The 18,240-nt window shown below is 39.8% G+C and overlaps 1 protein-coding gene across 7 annotated transcripts in view; it reads left to right on the top strand.

Annotated features, from left to right (window-relative positions):
• The window catches only part of Erbin (erbb2 interacting protein), a 107,917-nt gene that overhangs the window by 36,189 nt on the left and 53,488 nt on the right, over nucleotides 1–18,240 (top strand). For all 7 annotated transcript variants that reach the window (XM_036207213.1, XM_036207219.1, XM_036207218.1 and 4 more), the window contains exon 4: nucleotides 17,115–17,193. In XM_036207213.1, coding sequence (XP_036063106.1) covers nucleotides 17,115–17,193 — 79 coding nt within the window. The remainder of the gene's footprint in view (nucleotides 1–17,114; nucleotides 17,194–18,240) is intronic.

The following is an 18,240-nucleotide window of genomic DNA, read 5'->3' as shown; positions in this document are numbered from 1 at the left end:
TGTACAATGGGCCTTTCAGATGTATTCCTCCTAACCGAAAGTTTTGCCTTGGATCAACATTTATCATCCTATTCCCTCACTCTGCCTTGCTTCTGCTAACTACCATTTCACTTTCTGCTTCTGTGAGCTTGCCCTTTTAATATTCAGTATTGGAGATCACGGGGTGTTCATCTTCTTATTCCTGATTTATTTTACTTAACGTGATAGCCTTTAGGTTCATCCATACTATTGCTGATGACCAGGTCTCCTTTTTTAATGACTGAAGAGTGGTGCACTGTACATATGTACATACAATGTTTCCTTTACTGAGTCATTTATTCATAGGAGCTTAGGTTGATTCCACATCTTAGTTCTTGTGAGTAATACTGCAGTGAGCATAGAAGTGCAGACCTTTCTTCTCTTTCCTTCAGAAGTTGTGTGCCTTGCAAACCATTTTCTCTCACTCAGACAACTGTATTTTCACAGTATCCTTGACTTGTTTGGTTGTGCACAGCTTTCTAGTTTCATGTAACAAGTTTAGTTTTGTATTTGTTCTCTATCTTTTTGTTGTCATATTTTTACAAAACCATTTTCTAGGTGGCTTTTTTTTTTTGATGATTTATTTTTATCTTATGTGCATTGGTGTTTGGCCTGCATGTATATCTGTGTGAGTGTGTCAGATCCCTGGAACTGGAGTTACAGACAGTTTTGAGCTGCCATGTGAGTGCTGGGAATTGAACCCAGGTCCTCTGGAAGAGCAGTGTACTCTTAGCTGCAGAGCCTTCTCTCCAGCTCCCGCAGCAGCTGCTGCTGCTGCTGCTTCTTAGGAAGTAGTTTTACAATATCTGGTCTCATGCCTTGAATCCCACAGTAGTGGGAGACCCGCTCCCACTTTTTCCCAGGGTACTCTTGAGGAGGGAGAAGTGAGAAATATTTAGATAAAGGGTAGAGGAGAGAGAGAGTCAGATAGAAACATAGGATAGCTCAGGAGGGCCTGGATCCTTATCCACCAGCCCCTTCTGTCTCTTTGAAAGGGCTATTTATAGGTGTGCCAAGAGGTGAACCAAAGACCTCCCTCAGCACAGCCAAGTGCGGACCCTTCCAATCACCTGGTAACCGTGCACATGGTCAAGCGATCCTCTAATGCAGCTCTGCTGGGTAAAGCAAGCTCAGCTCTCACTAGGAAACCCTTGTGGGCTCCCGCAGTCTACACAGGGACATGTGCTTTTTCCAGTCCCACTGAAGAGACCCTCCTTTCCTTGTGATGTGTGTAGGCAGATTTTTCTTCGCGTTGCCAGCTCACAAAAAGTGACACAAAGAGTTATTATTAATTATGAAAGCTCAGCATTAGCTTGGGCTTGTTTCTAACTAGCTGTTATTACTTAACCCATATTTTTAATCTACATTCTTCCACACACTCATTACCTCATCTCCATTATACCTGCCCTGGTTATTCTGCGTCTGGCTGGCAGCTCTGCCTTTCGTCTTCCAGAGCTCTCCGTCCAGAAGTCCTGCTGTACCTCCTGCCTATCTATTGGCCGCTCAGGTTTTTATTAAACCAATCACAGTGACATATCTTAGTGTAATCAGATATCTCAAAGCAGATGTGTTCCTGGTACCTTTGTTGTTTCTGCCCTTCTGTTCCGTTCCATTGGCATTTTTCTGTTGTACCCGCCGCGTATTCCTTCGGTGTTGGAGCTTGCAGGTGAGTTTTGAAGTTAAACAGTGTGAGGCCGTAGCTTTGTTCCTTTTACTCAAGGTCACTTTTGCTTCAGAGTCTCTTGTGCTGCTCTGCTAGGATTGTTTTTGTGAAAAAGGTCTTTAGAATTTTGATAGTACCTTGGATCAACAGTTCTGTTCCTTCTCATCTGGAAACATGAGGTAGCCTTTCCATTTATTTACAGTTTAGCTTCTTTCATGATAGCCTTGTTGTTTCCTGAAGTCCTTTTTTGTTATTATAAATGGGATTTTGCTTTAAAAGAAGAATTTTGGATCGATTATTGTTAGCATATAGAAGTGTGACTTCCAGGCTGGAGAGATGGCTCAGTGGCTAAGAGCACTGGCTGCTCTTCCAGAGGTCCTGAGTTCAATTCCCAGCACCCACACGGTGGCTCCCAACCATCTGTAATGAGATCTGGTGCCCTCTTCTGGCCTGCAGGGACACATAATAAATAAATAAATTTAGAAGTGTGACTTCTGTATGTTCCATTTTAATGTTGACCCTTTTCATTTCTTTCTGTTGCCTACTCTGGTTAGGACTTAATATGGCTATACATAGCTTAATGACTATACATTTACAAGTTTTTCTGAGAAATACAGCACAGGTCTTTTTTGGTAAATATCATAGAATATGGTCTTTTTAAAATCATATTTTATATTTTGAAATAGTATAATTTCCCCCTCCAGCTTCCTCCCATGTAACCCTCTCCTCTCAAATTCATGGCCTCTTTTTAAAAAATTGTTCTTACCTAAATATAAATACAATCTTCTCAGCCTATATGTTATTTGTACGTGTATGACTTCAGGGCTGAACACTTAATATTGGATAACCAGTTTGGGGTGGTCTTCCCTGAGGAAGACTATCTCTCCCACTCTCCATATTCCTTAGTTGCCTCTAAGCTTTTTGTGTATGTGTATTGGGGGAGATGGTGTTGAGAAAGAGTCATTTTGCATAGCCCTGGCTGTCCTGGAACTTACTATGTAGACCAGACTACTGGTCAGTGAGACCAGACTCAACAGAGGTCTGCTGTCTCTGCCTCCCAAGTATTAGGATGAAAGGCCTGTGCTACCATACCTAATCCCTGTAGTTCTTTGTCTAGGGTTGAGTTCTTGTGGGCTTCCCCCCTTTCATGTTAGCATATCTGTTGGTGGTGGTGTTCAGGTCTTGTTTAGGCAGCCGTATTGAGGAGACTATGGGTGTAGCTTCTCTGATGTTCCTAGAAGTCAGAATCTCACAGCAAACTACCTGATCCTCTGGCTCTTACGGTCATTCTGCCCCGTCTTCTGCAATGATTCCTGAGCCTTAGGCACGGAAGCTGTGTTGTAGACGGATCAGTCAGTATTGGACACCACATGATCCCTTTTCTCTACATTTCTCTACATTCTCTACATTTTGACTGGTAATGATCTCTGTCTGTTGCAAAGAAAAGCTACTTTTATGAGGGGTGAGAGCTGTACTTATCTATATGCATAAGGATAAATATGTAGAGTGTAGTTTGAGATCATGCTGGTTTATTAAAGTGTCAGGTATAGGTTCTCCTTCAAGATCCATGACTTAACTAGCCCTGGGTAGTTGGCTGGCTTTCCATTATCAGACATGATTTCCCTCTTGTTGAGTGGGTCTTAAGTCCGTGAGAGAGTCCATACCACCAAGATATGAGTGCCGCTGCTGCACCCTTAGGGTCATCTGCCATGCTGGTTGCTTATGTGGTCTCAATCTAATCAAGCAATGGTAGGCATGGGGTGTATGAGAATGTGACTTGGATTATAATACAATAAATGTTTCCTTAATAAGTAGGAAGGAGTTCTGTGCTAAGTCTTGCACTGCTCTGACAAAATACCTGAGAAAATAATGTAAGGAGCAAAGATTCTTAATGACTCACAATTCTGCAGTTTGAGATGTATATGGCTTCTGGCCTCATTGCTGTGCTGGTGGCACAGTGCATCGTGGCAGGAACATGTGTTGGGATCCAGTCATCCCATGGCAGCCAGCAATCAAACAGAGAATGGAGGACTGGTGTTACAGTATTTCTTCAAAATGTGCCCTGACTACCTGACTTCCTTTTTCCATGCCCACCTATCTGAAAGTTGTACTGTCTCCTAACAACCTTCGAGACTGTCAGTAAAGCCATTGGAAATATTTAAGGCCCAAATCATAACAAGTATTCTTTAAAATTATTATAAAGAATAATAGTATTTAACAGTATATAAGCCAGTAACGTTAATTTGGCATTATATGCTTGCTGTTTATAATTGTCAGGTTAGAGTTTTATCTGACTGACAGCACAGGTTTGTTTACACCGGCATCACCACATATACCTGAGTAATATATTGTACTTGGACACTGGAGCCTACTGCAGCATTTGACAGTAGGGATTTTTCAACTACATTGTAATAGATTGTTGTTGCTTGTGTGATTGATAGTTGACTGAAACATTTTGTGGTGAATGGGTGCACTATGCTGAATGGACGTAATGACAGTAGGGATTTTTGTCTTGTTTCTGATTATAGAAGGAAAGCTTTGAACTTTTAGTTGTTGAATATGATGTTAGTTGTGAATTTATATTAGGCCTTTATTATGTGGAGAAATAGAACTATTCCTAATTTGTGTGACTTTTTAAAAAGTTATTAAAAGGCCGGGCGGTGGTGCTCATACCTTTAATCCCAGTACTCGGGAGGCAGAGCCAGGCAGATCTCTCTGAGTTTGAGGACAGCCTGGGCTACAAAGTAAGTTCCAGGAAAGGCGCAAAGCTACACCGAGAAACCCTGTCTCAAAAAACAAAAACAAAACAAAACAAAAAGTTATTAAAAGGTGTTAATTTTTTTGCATTTGAAAGATTTTCTTTCCACATTCAACTGAGGCATATATAGATTTCCTGAATAATGAATTATTAACAAATAAGGAATTTTGTTCAGCTTTCTATACCTAGCATAGAAGATAATATTTTAAACTTTTAAATCTTTCAGAGAGTCAGGGAGAGAAGAAAAGGTGAGCTCTTAAATTTTTTAAATGAACGTATATTTTATAATTACAAAAAAGAATGAATCACATGAGGATAACTTTTTAATGCCCTACCCTAAAATACAAATTTTAATAAGCACTAAATAAGATAGGGATTTTAAATGGTAGGCATGGAATACATGAGAATGTTTTCTTTTCAATGTTTGGAAAAAATATTTAGAAACAAATCCTACCAAATTAGTACAGCAGCATCCTCAGACAGTACATAATAATCATGTCCTATGGCCCTAGTTCTAAGCTCACTCTGTTCTGATATGAGCATGTAGATAATAGAATTTCCTGTATTGATTCTCATAAATTCTAGGATGTACTATGCTTCATTTTAGGACGAATTAGAATAGTCATGGTCCCTTTGTATTCACAAATTACAGTTAACTTTGTCAAGTTAGTAACTAAGCAATTACCTACACCCAAAAAAAATCTTAAGTAAAAAAAAGGCATATGCATTTCTTTACTAAATGCAAGCTGTATAAAGCATTCCATACGGACAGTCCATATAAAGCTCTTAGGTCACATGTTATAGCAGAAATGATTACGTTGATATTGTTCGTTACATTATTTTAAAGAGTAAATCCATTTTAAGGCTTTGACTTATTTCTTTACAGTAGTCTAGATGAAGTTTCTAGTGGTTAGTGTTCTGCGGTAGAGCCAGTATCTTAGTTACTGTTTCATTGTGAGGAGACGTCATGACCAAGGCAGCTATAAAAAAGAGAGCATTTAATTGGGGGCTGGCTTACAGTTGTAGAGGTTAGTCCATGATGCTGATGGTGGGCAACTTGGAGACACACAGGCAAGCAGGGCTCTGGAGCAGTAGCTGAGAACTTCACATGCTGATGCTCAGGCAGCAGGCAAAGACAACACTGGACCTGCAGTGGGCTTTTGAAACATCAAAGGCCACCCCCAGTGGCACCCCTCCTCCAAAAAGACCTCACCTTCTAATCCTTTCACCAACTGGGGACCAGTCATTGAAGCATAGGCTGTGCCTGTGTGGGCCATCCTCATTCAGATTACTGCGAGCTGTAAAGGAACAGCACAGTCAGTAACGTGCTTGCTGCACAAGCATTTGAAGACCTGGTTCCATCCCCAGCACCTCTGTAAAAAAGCCTGGCATTGTGGTGTGAGAGGTCGAGACACATGGATCACTGGTGCTCACTGGCTAGCATACCTAGTGGCAAGTTCTAGGTTCCAGAGAGAGAGAGAGACTTTGTCAAAACAAAACAACAACAAAAAACCCCCACAAACAAAACAGAAAAATACGACAACATAACCACACCCAGAGTTGGGTGACTATTTTAATTTTTGCTATAGAATCATTTAACATTATTGTCCAAACTTTAATGTTTCATCTTTTTAAAAAATGTCTTAAATTGATTTATAGGTTTTTTTGTTTGTTTGTTTTTTGAGACAGGGTTTCTCTGTGTAGTTTTGTGCCTTTCCTGGATCTTGCTCTGTAGCCCAGGCTGGCCTTGAACTCACAGAGATCCCCCTGGCTCTGCCTCCCAAGTGCTGGGTTTAAAGGCATGTGCCACCACCACCCGGCGATTTATAGTTTTTGTTGGATTGGATTCATTCAGAGGATATCTTGGTGTTTTGTTTTGTTTTGGTTTGGTTTTTTGTTTTTAAAATTTCATACCCAGGAGCTGGAAGAATGTTACAACAGTTAAGAATACTTTCTTCTCTTACAGAGAACCTGAGTTCAGTTCCCAGCACCCATGTTGTTCCTAACTACTTGTAGCTCCAGTTCCAGGGGATCTGATGCTGTCATCTCCATGGGCACCAGGCACACACATGGTGCACATACTTAAATGGAGGCAAAATACTCATATACATACTAAAAAATAAATAAAAAAAATCATACCCAATAAAAATCCTTCATGGGGCTGGAGAGATGGCTCAGAGGTTAAGAGCACTGAATGTTCTTCCAGAGGACCTGAGTTCAATTCCCAGCAACCACATGGTGGCTCACAGCCATCTATCATGAGTCTGGTGCCCTCTTCTGGCCTGCAGGCAAACATGCAGACAGAACACTGTATACATAATAAAATAAATGTTAAGAAAAATTTAAAAAAATCCTTCTTAAGACTTGAAGAAATACAGATTCACCAGTTGTTAGCATTTTGCTACCTTTTTAAATTCTTGTGTTTACATATTTAAATTCATTTAAAAAAAGTATTTCTATTTATTGTTGCTTGCAGATCCTCAGCACTCAATAAACCAGGTTGTGTCAGGCACTGAAGCATCATTCAGCTAGTGCCCTCGACTTTGATGCAGCTCCATAAGGGCCGATATACTAATGTGGTCATGGCCGACTAGTAGCCTGTAGAGTCTGTCTTACCAGTTGTAGAGGTTTCTCTTTGCTAATACCAAACACTTGCTTAAATGATTCTTTGAGCTCATGAGTGTTTTTGAGGATTTAGAAAAACATTTCAGGTAATTAAAATATTAGGGTAAGTGTTTAAACTATTTTTCCTTGAGATTTGACATTAATACTGACAATAAACTGTTGCAAGTTATATTAATTGAAATATTAAATTGACCTCTTTTCTCTTTGATTACTCGCATTTTACTCATTCTTTATATTTTCTTCTTTTTTACTTCATTTTTAAACTATATTTTTATTTATTTGTGTATTTATTTTGAGTCAGGGTCTTGTATAGCCCAGACTGTCCTGGAGCTGACCTTGTAGACCAGAATGACTTCAAGCATGTGGTAGTCCTACCTCTCCCTTCTGAGGCCAGGGTCACTGATGTCTGCCACCATGCCCATCCATCCCTCTCCTTTTTATCCTTAACTGATGCTTGAATAAAGCTCCAGTGTATTGTTGGTGAATAGAGCTGAGGAAGAGATGGAACTGTGATAATGTCAGAGTTGTTACCTTGCTTAATAAATTCTAGTCTTTCTAATTGCTTATGGTCATCATTGTAATTAACCAGTTTACATACCGAGAGCAGAGGTGATTTTGATAAGCCTGTAATGTTTAACCCTAATGTATATATCTTTACAAGTCCACTTTATTAAAGAGATGATTTAAAAAAAAAAAACAACATTCATTTGTGGGTAAACCAGTGTGGCTAGTTGTGAGAGACAAGTTGCTATGATAAACCCCATGACCAAAAGCAACTTGGGAAGGAAATGGTTTGTTTTAGCTTACAGTTAGAGACCATCATTGAAGGAAATCAATGCAGAAACTCGGGAACCTGGAGACAGGAATGGAAGCAGTGATAGAGAATTACATGTCCACACGGTTGGGCTTGCCCGGCGGACCGCCTAACTATTTCTGGTTCAGAATAGCCATCTCCGGGTCAGACATACATCTTGCGGGATCGGGACTCTGTGGCCTTACGTGGTTGCGTAAAGCGCGCCCACGCAGCCATGTAATCTATACGCATGCGTGGAGTACCCACAGGAGTTCTTGTACGCATGCGTGGCCCAACCTTTAAAAAGCCGGTGCCATCTTGCATGAGCCCCCCTTATCTCCTCACCCACGTGTGTTTCAAACAGGCCTGTCACCTCTATCCTCTTTAATAAAACTCTTCTGTGGTCTTGTCGTGTTCAGGATGTGTTCCTAGTGCCGCTTAAAAACTAACAAGCAGAGGCCACGGAAGATGGCTGTTTATGGCTTGCTTCCCATAACTCACTCAGCCTGCTGTCTTATACAACCCAGGACTAGACTACCTGTGCAGGGGTGGCACTGCCCACAATGGGCCAGGTCCTCCCATGTCAGTCCTTAATCAAGGAAATGCCCCACAGACATGCCGGTCGGCCAGTATGGTGGAGGCTGCCCTCAGTTGTCAGGAGGACACCTCTTCCCAGATGACTCTAGTTTGTGTAATGTTGATAAACACTAACGAGCACATTAGGTTAAGTGAATATGGTCTGGATTATATCTTAAAGCTACTGAAATGTTACTTAGTGTTTACTTGACCACCATGATAGAAGTAAATGCATTTTATATTCTGAGAAGAGTTTTTCTGTTATCATTTGATCACAGTAATCTTGAATAAGAAGCTCTAAAGTTTTCTAAGATACAGTGTTTTTTTAAGGCTTTATATCAGTTAAGTTTAATATTTGAATAGCTTAACATATCTGATACCATTTTGAGGTTGTTAGCTCTTATTCCCTATTTGGAAGGATTCAGGAAACATTGCGAGTACTTTATTAATAGCTCCAGCAAGTTGTATTGATTTATTTAAAAAGCTGAAAGAGTTGGACATTGATTGTGTTCAGTTGTCAGTCTTTTACATAGTTCCTCTGTGTGTTCAGTTTCCAGGCAGTGTGGTGTAGGGTTGAAGTACTTGGGAGTGTGGTGGGGATGGCTGAAGTTGGGTGAAGTGCTTGCTCTGCAAACATGACGCCTGTCAACTTGAGCAGAACACATTGAAACTAGAAATAGGAACTCAAGGAACCGAAGAATTGGGCTTTCAGTGAGCAAAATCCTGTACACAAGAGTTCAGTTGAATCTCAGTATATTAAGACTTACAGGGTTTGAGCTTTAGATTTCAGTTCACCTGGTACTTTTAGGCAAGGTTTAAGTTTTCTTAAACTTAAAAAAGAGACAAAACTCTGTCTTCAGAGAGTTTCTCCAGTGAAATGCCATCGGGTAATTCTATGATTGGCTATCTTAAACTTTGTCTTAAGTCTTACTGTAGGACAGACTACGGCAATGGTCAAGCTATCATTAGTTAAGATTCATGTCTTAACTGGAGTAAGGGATGCTTGGTGTTTCTTGCTTTGGACAACAGTCTTTTTTTTTTTTTTTTTGTCTTCATGTATCTGCGTTTGTTGTTTTAATTTGTTTCTGTCTTGCTTTGTCATGGTCACAGAGTGGCCTAGTCTGGTACTGATGTCCTGTGAAGTAGTTCAGCAGAGCATTCTCCTTCTGAATGCCTGGCCAGCTTCTACTAGGACAACTATCTGTTGATGGTTAAATATTACAGACTTATGTAGGTTTTAACAAAATTGCAATTATTTTGTATTTATAAGAACAGAATGAGCTGACTTTTTGTATGCCATTTCACTGTCTTATGAAGTTTTACCTCAAAAGGTTGCTGAAAGACCTCCCCCCCTCTTATTTTATTGTGCATTTATGTATGTATGTTAATGTGCATGTGTAATAGAACCAGAGATCAATGTCAGGTATCTTCTTCAATCATTTTATTTTATATTATTGAGACAGGATCTCTTTCTGTAGCCTTGGCTACCATGGAACTTATTATGTAGCCTAGAACTCAGAGATCTGCCTACCTCTGCCCTCTGCCTCCTGGGAGTAAAGGTGTGCATCACCACACTTGGGCTCTGTCTTTCCAATTTTTTTTGAGACACCATCTCTACCTGAACCTGGAGGTTATTGATTTGGCTAGACTGGCTGGCCAACAAACCCCAGGGGCCTTCTTATCTCCTCCTCCCCAACATGGGATTAGAGGTGTTCATAGTTTTGTTTTGTTTTTCCTGTATAGCCCTGGCTGTTCTGCAACTCACTGTGTAGACCAGGCTGGCCTTGATCTTTCTGCCTCTGCCTCCTGAGGGCTGGAATTAAAGGTGTGTGCCACTAGTGTCTGGCAAAGTACAGCTTTGTTTATGTGGATTTGGAGGATCTGAACTCCGAACTTCATGCTTCTATGGCAAATGGATCATCTTTCCATTCTCCTTGTACTTTTTGGTATATGAGATTCCAGGGTGGTTTCTGAAGTGCCTTGGATAGAATAATCTGATCAGGTAAAACCATGGGACAGAAAGATTGAACAAGGGGGTTAAGACATGTCTTTTAAGTGGGGTACGGCCACTCATGCCTGTAATCCCAGCATTTGGAAAGCTGACACACAAGGAGTGCATGGTTTCTAAGCCATTCTGGGCTGCACAGTGAGTCCAGGACAGCTTCAACTACAGAGTGAGACCATTCCTTAAAACAAAACACACACAGAAAGGACACATCTTTACTATAAATGGAGTTTCTTGTGAGATCACAAATTTCTTTTAGGTTTATAGCTGTGAAAGGACAAAGGCCATACTTGGTTATAGCCTGATTCATTGGTATTTTAATATTATTACTTAAAATGTCTTTATAAAAGAAACATTGACTATATAGGTAACCATTACAGCAAGGTTTCTTAATTTTGTTGGAACTTTTGACTCTGGACTGATTATATGAATTCTTGTCTATAGGAATGGCAAAACAAAAGTTATTATTGTCTAAAGTCCTTGAGAAAGGTTCTAGGAGTTTAGGGTTTCTTTCCTTTGTCCCCTTAATTTTCCCTGTCTTTCTCTTCTGCCTCAGACTAGATAACACTTGTACTCTTTCTTATAAGGTTCTAGTATCCATAATAAACACAGGGACAGGATAGTAAAAACAGAGTAATAAGCTAAATTAAATTATATTAGGAATAAAGACAGGTTATGATTTATAGAAGCAGACAATGTAAGGCCTTGTAGGCATTTGTATGAACGTTGATATTTAGGTTTAGCTATGTATATGAAGAGTCTGTGAGAACATGGGTAGAACAACCAATTCAAATGCAGTTTTAGTTATTAGAGATAATAGTGGTAGAAATGGGTGTGGGTAGATTGGATATCCTTGAAGGTAGAATCAGTGTTTCATGATGGATTGCATATGTGAATGTGAGAAGAGAGTTACAAATAACCTTGTTGATTTTATCATGCAACTGGAAAGAGAAGATTGCTATCAGCTGAGATGGAGGAATTGGTAGGCGCTGCCATTTCAAAGGGCAACTTAGGAATAGTTTTCAATTAAATTACTAAATAACAGGTTTCCTTGTAACATTTTCTTTCTTTTTTTTTAATGAATGTCTTTTAAAAAAATTTTTTTAAAGATTTATTTATTATTATTATGTGTACAGCATGTGTATGACTGCAGGCCAGAAGAGGGCACCAGATCTCATTACCATGTGGTTGCTGGGAATTGAACTCAGGACCTCTGGAAGAGTAGTCAGTGCTCTTAACCTCTGAGCCATCTCTCCAGCCCCCTCCTTGTAACATATTCATACATTCTTTTATTTTGGTTGATCCTTCCGCCTCCGAGATCCTTCCATCTCCTTGCCCCTCCTTTTCCATACCTGTACTCTATTGCCCACAGTATTCACCTTTCACATTAACATCTCCTGTTCCGTTGTCTTCTCCCTTCCTAGGCAAGGGCCCCTTTCTAGTTTCTTGCCCTGTGGCCATATTTGCTTCCCCTAGATGCACAGGTTTAGCAGCTAGAAGCCAAGCTAGGACTTGGCAGATTGTAGCAGCCCACACTGGTAGAATATGCTGAAGAGGAGGAAACAGGAGGCTCCCAAGTTAGAGGCCAGCCTGGGCCCTTTGGGGCTGGAGAGAGACTCATCTGTTAACAGCATTGGCTACTTCCAGAGGACCTGGAGCAGTCCTCACAACTGCTTCAACTGCAGTCTCGGGGGTCTGAGGCTCTTCTTTGGCCTCTAGACATTAGGCGTGCATGTGGTACACAGACGTACATGCTGGGGAAAGAAACACCCACACAAAATAAAAAGAACCTTAAAGCTGACATTGGACTATGAAAGTGAACAGACGGTGCTTGTCCTCCTGAGCCTGCAGATTTCATAACTGTGTGTGTGTGTGTGTGTGTGTGTGTGTGTGTGTGTGTGTAAAATACCTTTGTGTTTATATCTCAGGTTGTCATTATTCATTCATCCTTTTGCTAGTGGACATCTGGGCGGATTCTGTTTCCTTGCTATTGTAAAAAGATGAGTGATAAATATGAATATGCAAGTATCTCTGAGTATGATATAGCCCTTTGGGTATATGCCATGGAGTTGTTAGGTAGTTCTGATTTTAGTGTTTGGAGAAGCCTCTACACTGATTTCTGTAGTGACTGTTTCAGTGAATACATTTAGTATTCCTGGGGCTGGAGAGATGGCTCAGAGGTTAAGAGCACTGAATGTTCTTCCAGAGGTCCTGAGTTCAATTCCCAGCACCCACATGGTGGCTCACAACCACCTGTAATGAGATCTGGCGCCCTCTTCTGTATACATAATAAATAAATAAATCTTAAAAAAAAAACAACCCTCATGACAATATATAAAATTAAAAAAAATTTAGTCTTCCTTTTTCCCCATACCCTCACCCACATTTATTTTTCTTGATTATAGTCATTCTGACTGGAATGAGGTAGATCTCAAAGTATTTGTAATGTATGTACTTTGATGGCCATTTGTATTTACTTTGAGAACCGTCTGCTCAGCTCGTTGGCCTAATTACCTTTCTGATTGCAGGTTTGTGTATGTGTTTAATTTTTGCAATTCTTTATATATTCTGGATATTAAGCCCTTGTCTGAAGTATAGCTGACAAAGATTTTCTTCCATTGTCTAGGCTGTCTTCGGAACTCAGGCTTTTCGTTTATTTACTTGCTTTGTTTGCTTTCTTGTTTGAGACACTAACATCTCATCCAGTTATTTGTAAGAGTGTAGAGTTAAGTCAAAAAAACAGTTCTGGAGCCAGGCGGTGGTGGCACATACCTTTAATCCCAGCACTTGGGAGGCAGAGGCAGGTGAATCTCAGTGAATTTAAGGCCAGCCTCATTGACCTACAAAGTGAATTCCAGGACAGTTAGGACTGTTACAAAGAGAAACCCTGTTTTGGAAAAGAGAGAGAGAGAGAGAGAGAGAGAGAGAGAGAGAGAGAGAGAGAGAGAAACGACAATAACAACAACAAAAACCCAGTTCTGGAGGTATACATTTGAAAGTTGTCACTATATAGATGAGGTGTAATGACTAAGATTAGGTGTATTTACTATAAGTTCATAAGCCTAGGAGGAAACCCAAGAATGAGGCCTGGTTATATCTTACAACCTTAAGAGATCTGGAAGAGTAGGAAAAAAGACAAAAGATAATGAGAAAGAACTTTACTAGGGTAGGAAGTAACAGTATGGTAAGATCATTTTCTTTACTACATTGGGGTGTGTGTGTGTGTGTGTGTGTGCGCGTGCGTGCGTGTGTGTGTGCGTGCGTGCGTGTGTGTGTGCGCGTGTGTGTGCACATGTGCGTGAGTGTGTGTGTGCATGCATGCCGACTTGCCTGCTTGTCTCGTCTGTCTTTGTGCTTGTGTGCAGGTCATAGGTTGAAGACAAGTGTCTTTCTTAGTTGCTCGCCACCTTACTTCTTTGAGACAAGGTCTTTGAGCTTGGAACTGACTGATTTGGCTAGAATAGCTAGTTATCAAGCCCTTGGCTTCTTCTCGTCCCCACCTTCCCAGAGCTGGGGTTACAGGCCTGTGGTTCCATGCCCAGCGTCTCTGCATGAGTGCTGGAGACCTAAATTCACTCCTCATTCTTGTACTACAAGCACTTCTCTGCCTGAGCCACCTCCCCAGCCCAGTTACTACATTGTAACTTTGATAAAGTTCTAGTGTTTGTAGTTCATGTCTTCCACTTTGTATTTGGAACCTATTTGCTGAATAATAAAATAAAGATGTCTTTGAATTTCAGGCACCTGAACAAACTTAGTAAGTATTTAAAAAGTGTTATGTAAAGTTCAGGCAAGGTTAGGAATTATAGATAATGTATAGATATTGAAATAATATAAATATTGAAAACTAAAGGATCTCTTACATTATACATTTTGGTAGAGTTTAGCACATTTTCAGTTTTATTTCACCATTACCAGTGTCTATATAGAATGTTTTCATCATCCTATAAAGAATTGCTGTTCCCTTGCCTAGCATCTCTTAGGCTCTGGTGTTTGGTGACTTTTTCCTATGGAGATGTGGCAAACTTTTTTTTTTTTTTTTTTTGGTCACCTCAGATAGTGCAGCACAGACAGATCAAAGAAATTATTCCAAGGTCTAATTTTCTGAGCCCAGTGAGTTTACTGGGGTTACTTACAGAAGTATGGGTGCTTCTTGGACAGCTGGATCACCAAAAAGCTGGTGACAGTACGTGAAAGGTTCATCAGCTGGCTTCCTGCCCAGCTTGTAGGGAAGCCGAACTGCAGCCTCCTCTTCCCCAGATTCTTTACTATTTATATATAGTCTTGGGGAGAGCCTGTGTGACTCTTCCAAAGTTTGCTGGCCTTCTGAGTCAGTGAGCTTCAATTGAAAGTTTCAATTTGTAGGAAATAGCTACACAACACCAGGTAACTTCATATCTGCTCTGTTTGTTTCTGCAAAGATTTGTTTATTGTGGATTTTTCAAATAAGTAAAACTATATGACCTTTTGTGTCTGCCTTCTTTCTCTTAGCATGTTTTCAGGACTCAACTCATCCTTATTGTACCATATGTTGGTATATATATGTTCCATAGTGTGAACATACTATATTCTGTTCATTATGCTTATATGTTCATTTGTTATTGAGGGATACTGGGCTCTTTTAAATAATAGGAATATTCATTTATAACATTATTTGAACACATGTTTTACATGCTCTCACATATATACCTACTAGTGGAATTACTGGGCCATTTGTAATCTTATATGTAACATTTTGAGGAACCACCAGATTCTTTTTCACAGTTGGCGATGTCTTACCAGCAATATACATTCTCAGCATCCATATTGGATTTGGTTGCTTTCATGTGCTACATTTAGTCAGCTCTCTTAAGACAGATTCCTCCTCCTAGTCACTCAGGTTTCCTTTTCTTCTTGATAATTTTTATCACACTGGCATTTCTTTATCAGTTCTCTTAATAGAAGATTTTTATTATTTTTTTTGATGCTTCCCATCATTAAATTAAAATTGTATGCTTTTGCATTTTTTCTCTGTTGCCACATGATAAAGCTAACTGGTAACTGCTAATAATTCTGAAGCATTTCATTTTGGTGGTATTCATCAGATTCAGTAACTCTTTGTTCTTCTATAAGTTTCTTATAGGAGGAATCTTTTTCACACTATTACTAATATACTTTTAGTCTAATTTTGGTGTCTGTTGGTGACTTTTTTCTTTGATGATGCTGGGTATTAAACCCAGGACCTTGCATAAGTTAAGCATACCTTCTACCACACCCAGGTCATTGGTGAGTTTTGACCAAAATAAGATACTAGTTATAGATTTTGCATCGTTTATTTTACATGTGGAACTCTGCACTTAGTGTTACAGTAAGTTTGTTGTTGTTGTTGATGTTGTTAACATGGAATCGATGTGATCTTAAATAACCCCAAAGTGACAACCCTTTTGGATAATCACCGTGTTAATGAAGGAGATTATAGAAAATGGACTTAGGGATGCTTTTCCAAAGTCCATAATTAGTGTTCATTTAGAGGAGAGCGGTACTAGCACTTAAAATTGGGCTGTGGTCTGCTGCCAATTCACAGATTATTTGTGGTATAAGTTAAGGAAATGAGTATATGCTTAGAATCTTTTACCAAAATTTAAGCTGAGCAGTGGTGGCACACGTCTTTAATCCCATCACTTGAGAGGCAGAGGCTGGCAGATCTCAGTGAGTCTGAGGCCAGCCTGGGCTACAGAGTGAGTTCCAGGAGAGCCAGGACTATTACACAGAAAAACTCTGTCTTGGGGTGGTTGGGGGGGGGGGGAGAATCTTTTACTAAAATAACTTAAAAGTCTATTTCTAATACACAGGTCTATAACAGATTGGGAGTTAAAAGTCCTTTACCTCACTTTGTCTGAAGAACATGCAGGACCCACATGTCCAGCAGGTCTCGTGACAGTGCACATCAAAGTGTGAGGAGTCACTGTGGTCCTTAAATAGTTATGTAGAGACTGTCCTGGACTCTGTGTAGTAAGAGGGTGGAAGAGAGGAGAGAGAGACATGGGAAGACACTGGAGAATGTTTCTTTTAGAGAGGACAGCACTGCGCAGCCAAGGCACAGTTTAGGGCGACTCACCCCTGTTTTCCACCCTTCCCTTCTGCAGCTCTGTTTGCAGCTCTCTTTTTTATGTGCATAGGACCAGCCCAATCTGGAACCCACCATTTTAAATGCAGTTTTCTTTTTGTTTGTTTGTTTGTTTGTTTTTCGAGACAGGGTTTCTCTGTAGCCTGTCCTGGACTAGCTCTGTAGACCAGGCTGGCCTCGATCTCACAGAGATCCACCTGCCTCTGCCTCCCGAGTGCTGGGATTACAGGCATCTTTTTACCTGAGGGAAAAAATAGAATGTTACATGTTGTACATTTTATCATTAACTAGTTCATAGAAAAGGTACTGATTTCCAGAAGTGCTAAGAAAAGGCAGGAAAATAATCAATTTAGCAGCTATAAGGTGGCAGATGAAAGAGAGCTAAAAGGAGACAGACAGATAGTTGTGGAAGTGGCCTGATCTGCACTGATGTCAGTTCTTCATTAGTTGGTAATTAATTTCTGAATCTCCACAATGTCTTTATTATTATTATGGCCTTTGTAATACCCCTGTTCCCCAAGACTGAAATATCTGTAATATATTCTATTAATTTGGTTGTTTGTTTTCTAGGAATCCAAGAATTTCCAGAAAATATTAAAAATTGTAAAGTTTTGACAATTGTGGAGGCCAGTGTAAACCCTATTTCTAAGTAAGTCTTTCAGCTGAATTATAAGCTGCTTTCTTGACTATAACAATTATAGAGCAGTAGTAGAATGTAGATTGTATCAATCTTAGTTATACAGAGATTCAGTTTTTTGTTTGTTTGTTTGGGGTGTGTGTGTGTGTGTGTGTGTGTGTGTGTGTGTGTCTGTCTGTCTGTCTGTCTGTCTATTTTACCTGAATATATGTATGTGTACCATGTGTATGCCCCCCCCTGTGTGTGTGTGTGTGTGTGTGTGTGTGTGTGTGTGTGTGTGTGAGAGAGAGAGAGAGAGAGAGAGAGAGAGAGAGAAAGAACGAATGAATGAATGAATGAATATGAGTGTCTGTGAAAGTGTTTTGGCAGCATGGTCTGTGTACCATGTGTTTGGTACCTGGGGAGGCCAGAAGAGGGCCTTGAATCCCCTGGAACTGAAGTAACAGATAGTAATGAGCCTCCTTTGGTTCTGGAATCAAACCTGGATTCTCTGGAAGAGAAGCCTGTGCTCTTAAACTCTCAAGTCATCTTTCCAGCTCCATGGAGATTCAGTTTTAGACACTTCCTAATAATCTTCCTAACCCATATATTACAGATATACATTTGAAATCTAAAAGAGAGAATGAGTGTATTCTAGATCTCACAGTCAAAGTAAAACGTGAGACTAATCTATGCACATGTCATGCAGTCAGATGGAGCACTTTGAAAACAAACTAAAAGAAAACTGAGGAAAAATACAGGTGATTGGTTACAACATATACCTGAGATTATGTTCTTTTATCATAGTAATGTCTATAAACAAAGTTTTCCTTGAACCAAAGCTGTTTAATTTCGCAAAATTGAATTGTTAGTGATGCTAAAAGGTAAATAGAATGAAAATACAGCTTGGTATAACCATGTTGAAAGAATAACCAGAATACTCATTCCATGGTAAGTTTTACCAAAAATAGAGTTGCTTTACTTGGTATTGAAGATGGTGGAATATTGTGAGGTAAAAGAAAAATAAACAAGTCAAAGTCTGATATGTATTACTACATGGGATTTTATGCTTGTAACAAT

The sequence above is a fragment of the Onychomys torridus genome, chromosome 15 (assembly GCF_903995425.1).
Source record: "Onychomys torridus chromosome 15, mOncTor1.1, whole genome shotgun sequence".
Taxonomy (NCBI): domain Eukaryota; kingdom Metazoa; phylum Chordata; class Mammalia; order Rodentia; family Cricetidae; genus Onychomys; species Onychomys torridus.
The sequence above is the reverse complement of the archived record's forward strand: the minus strand, read 5'-3'. Positions and strand labels throughout refer to the sequence as shown.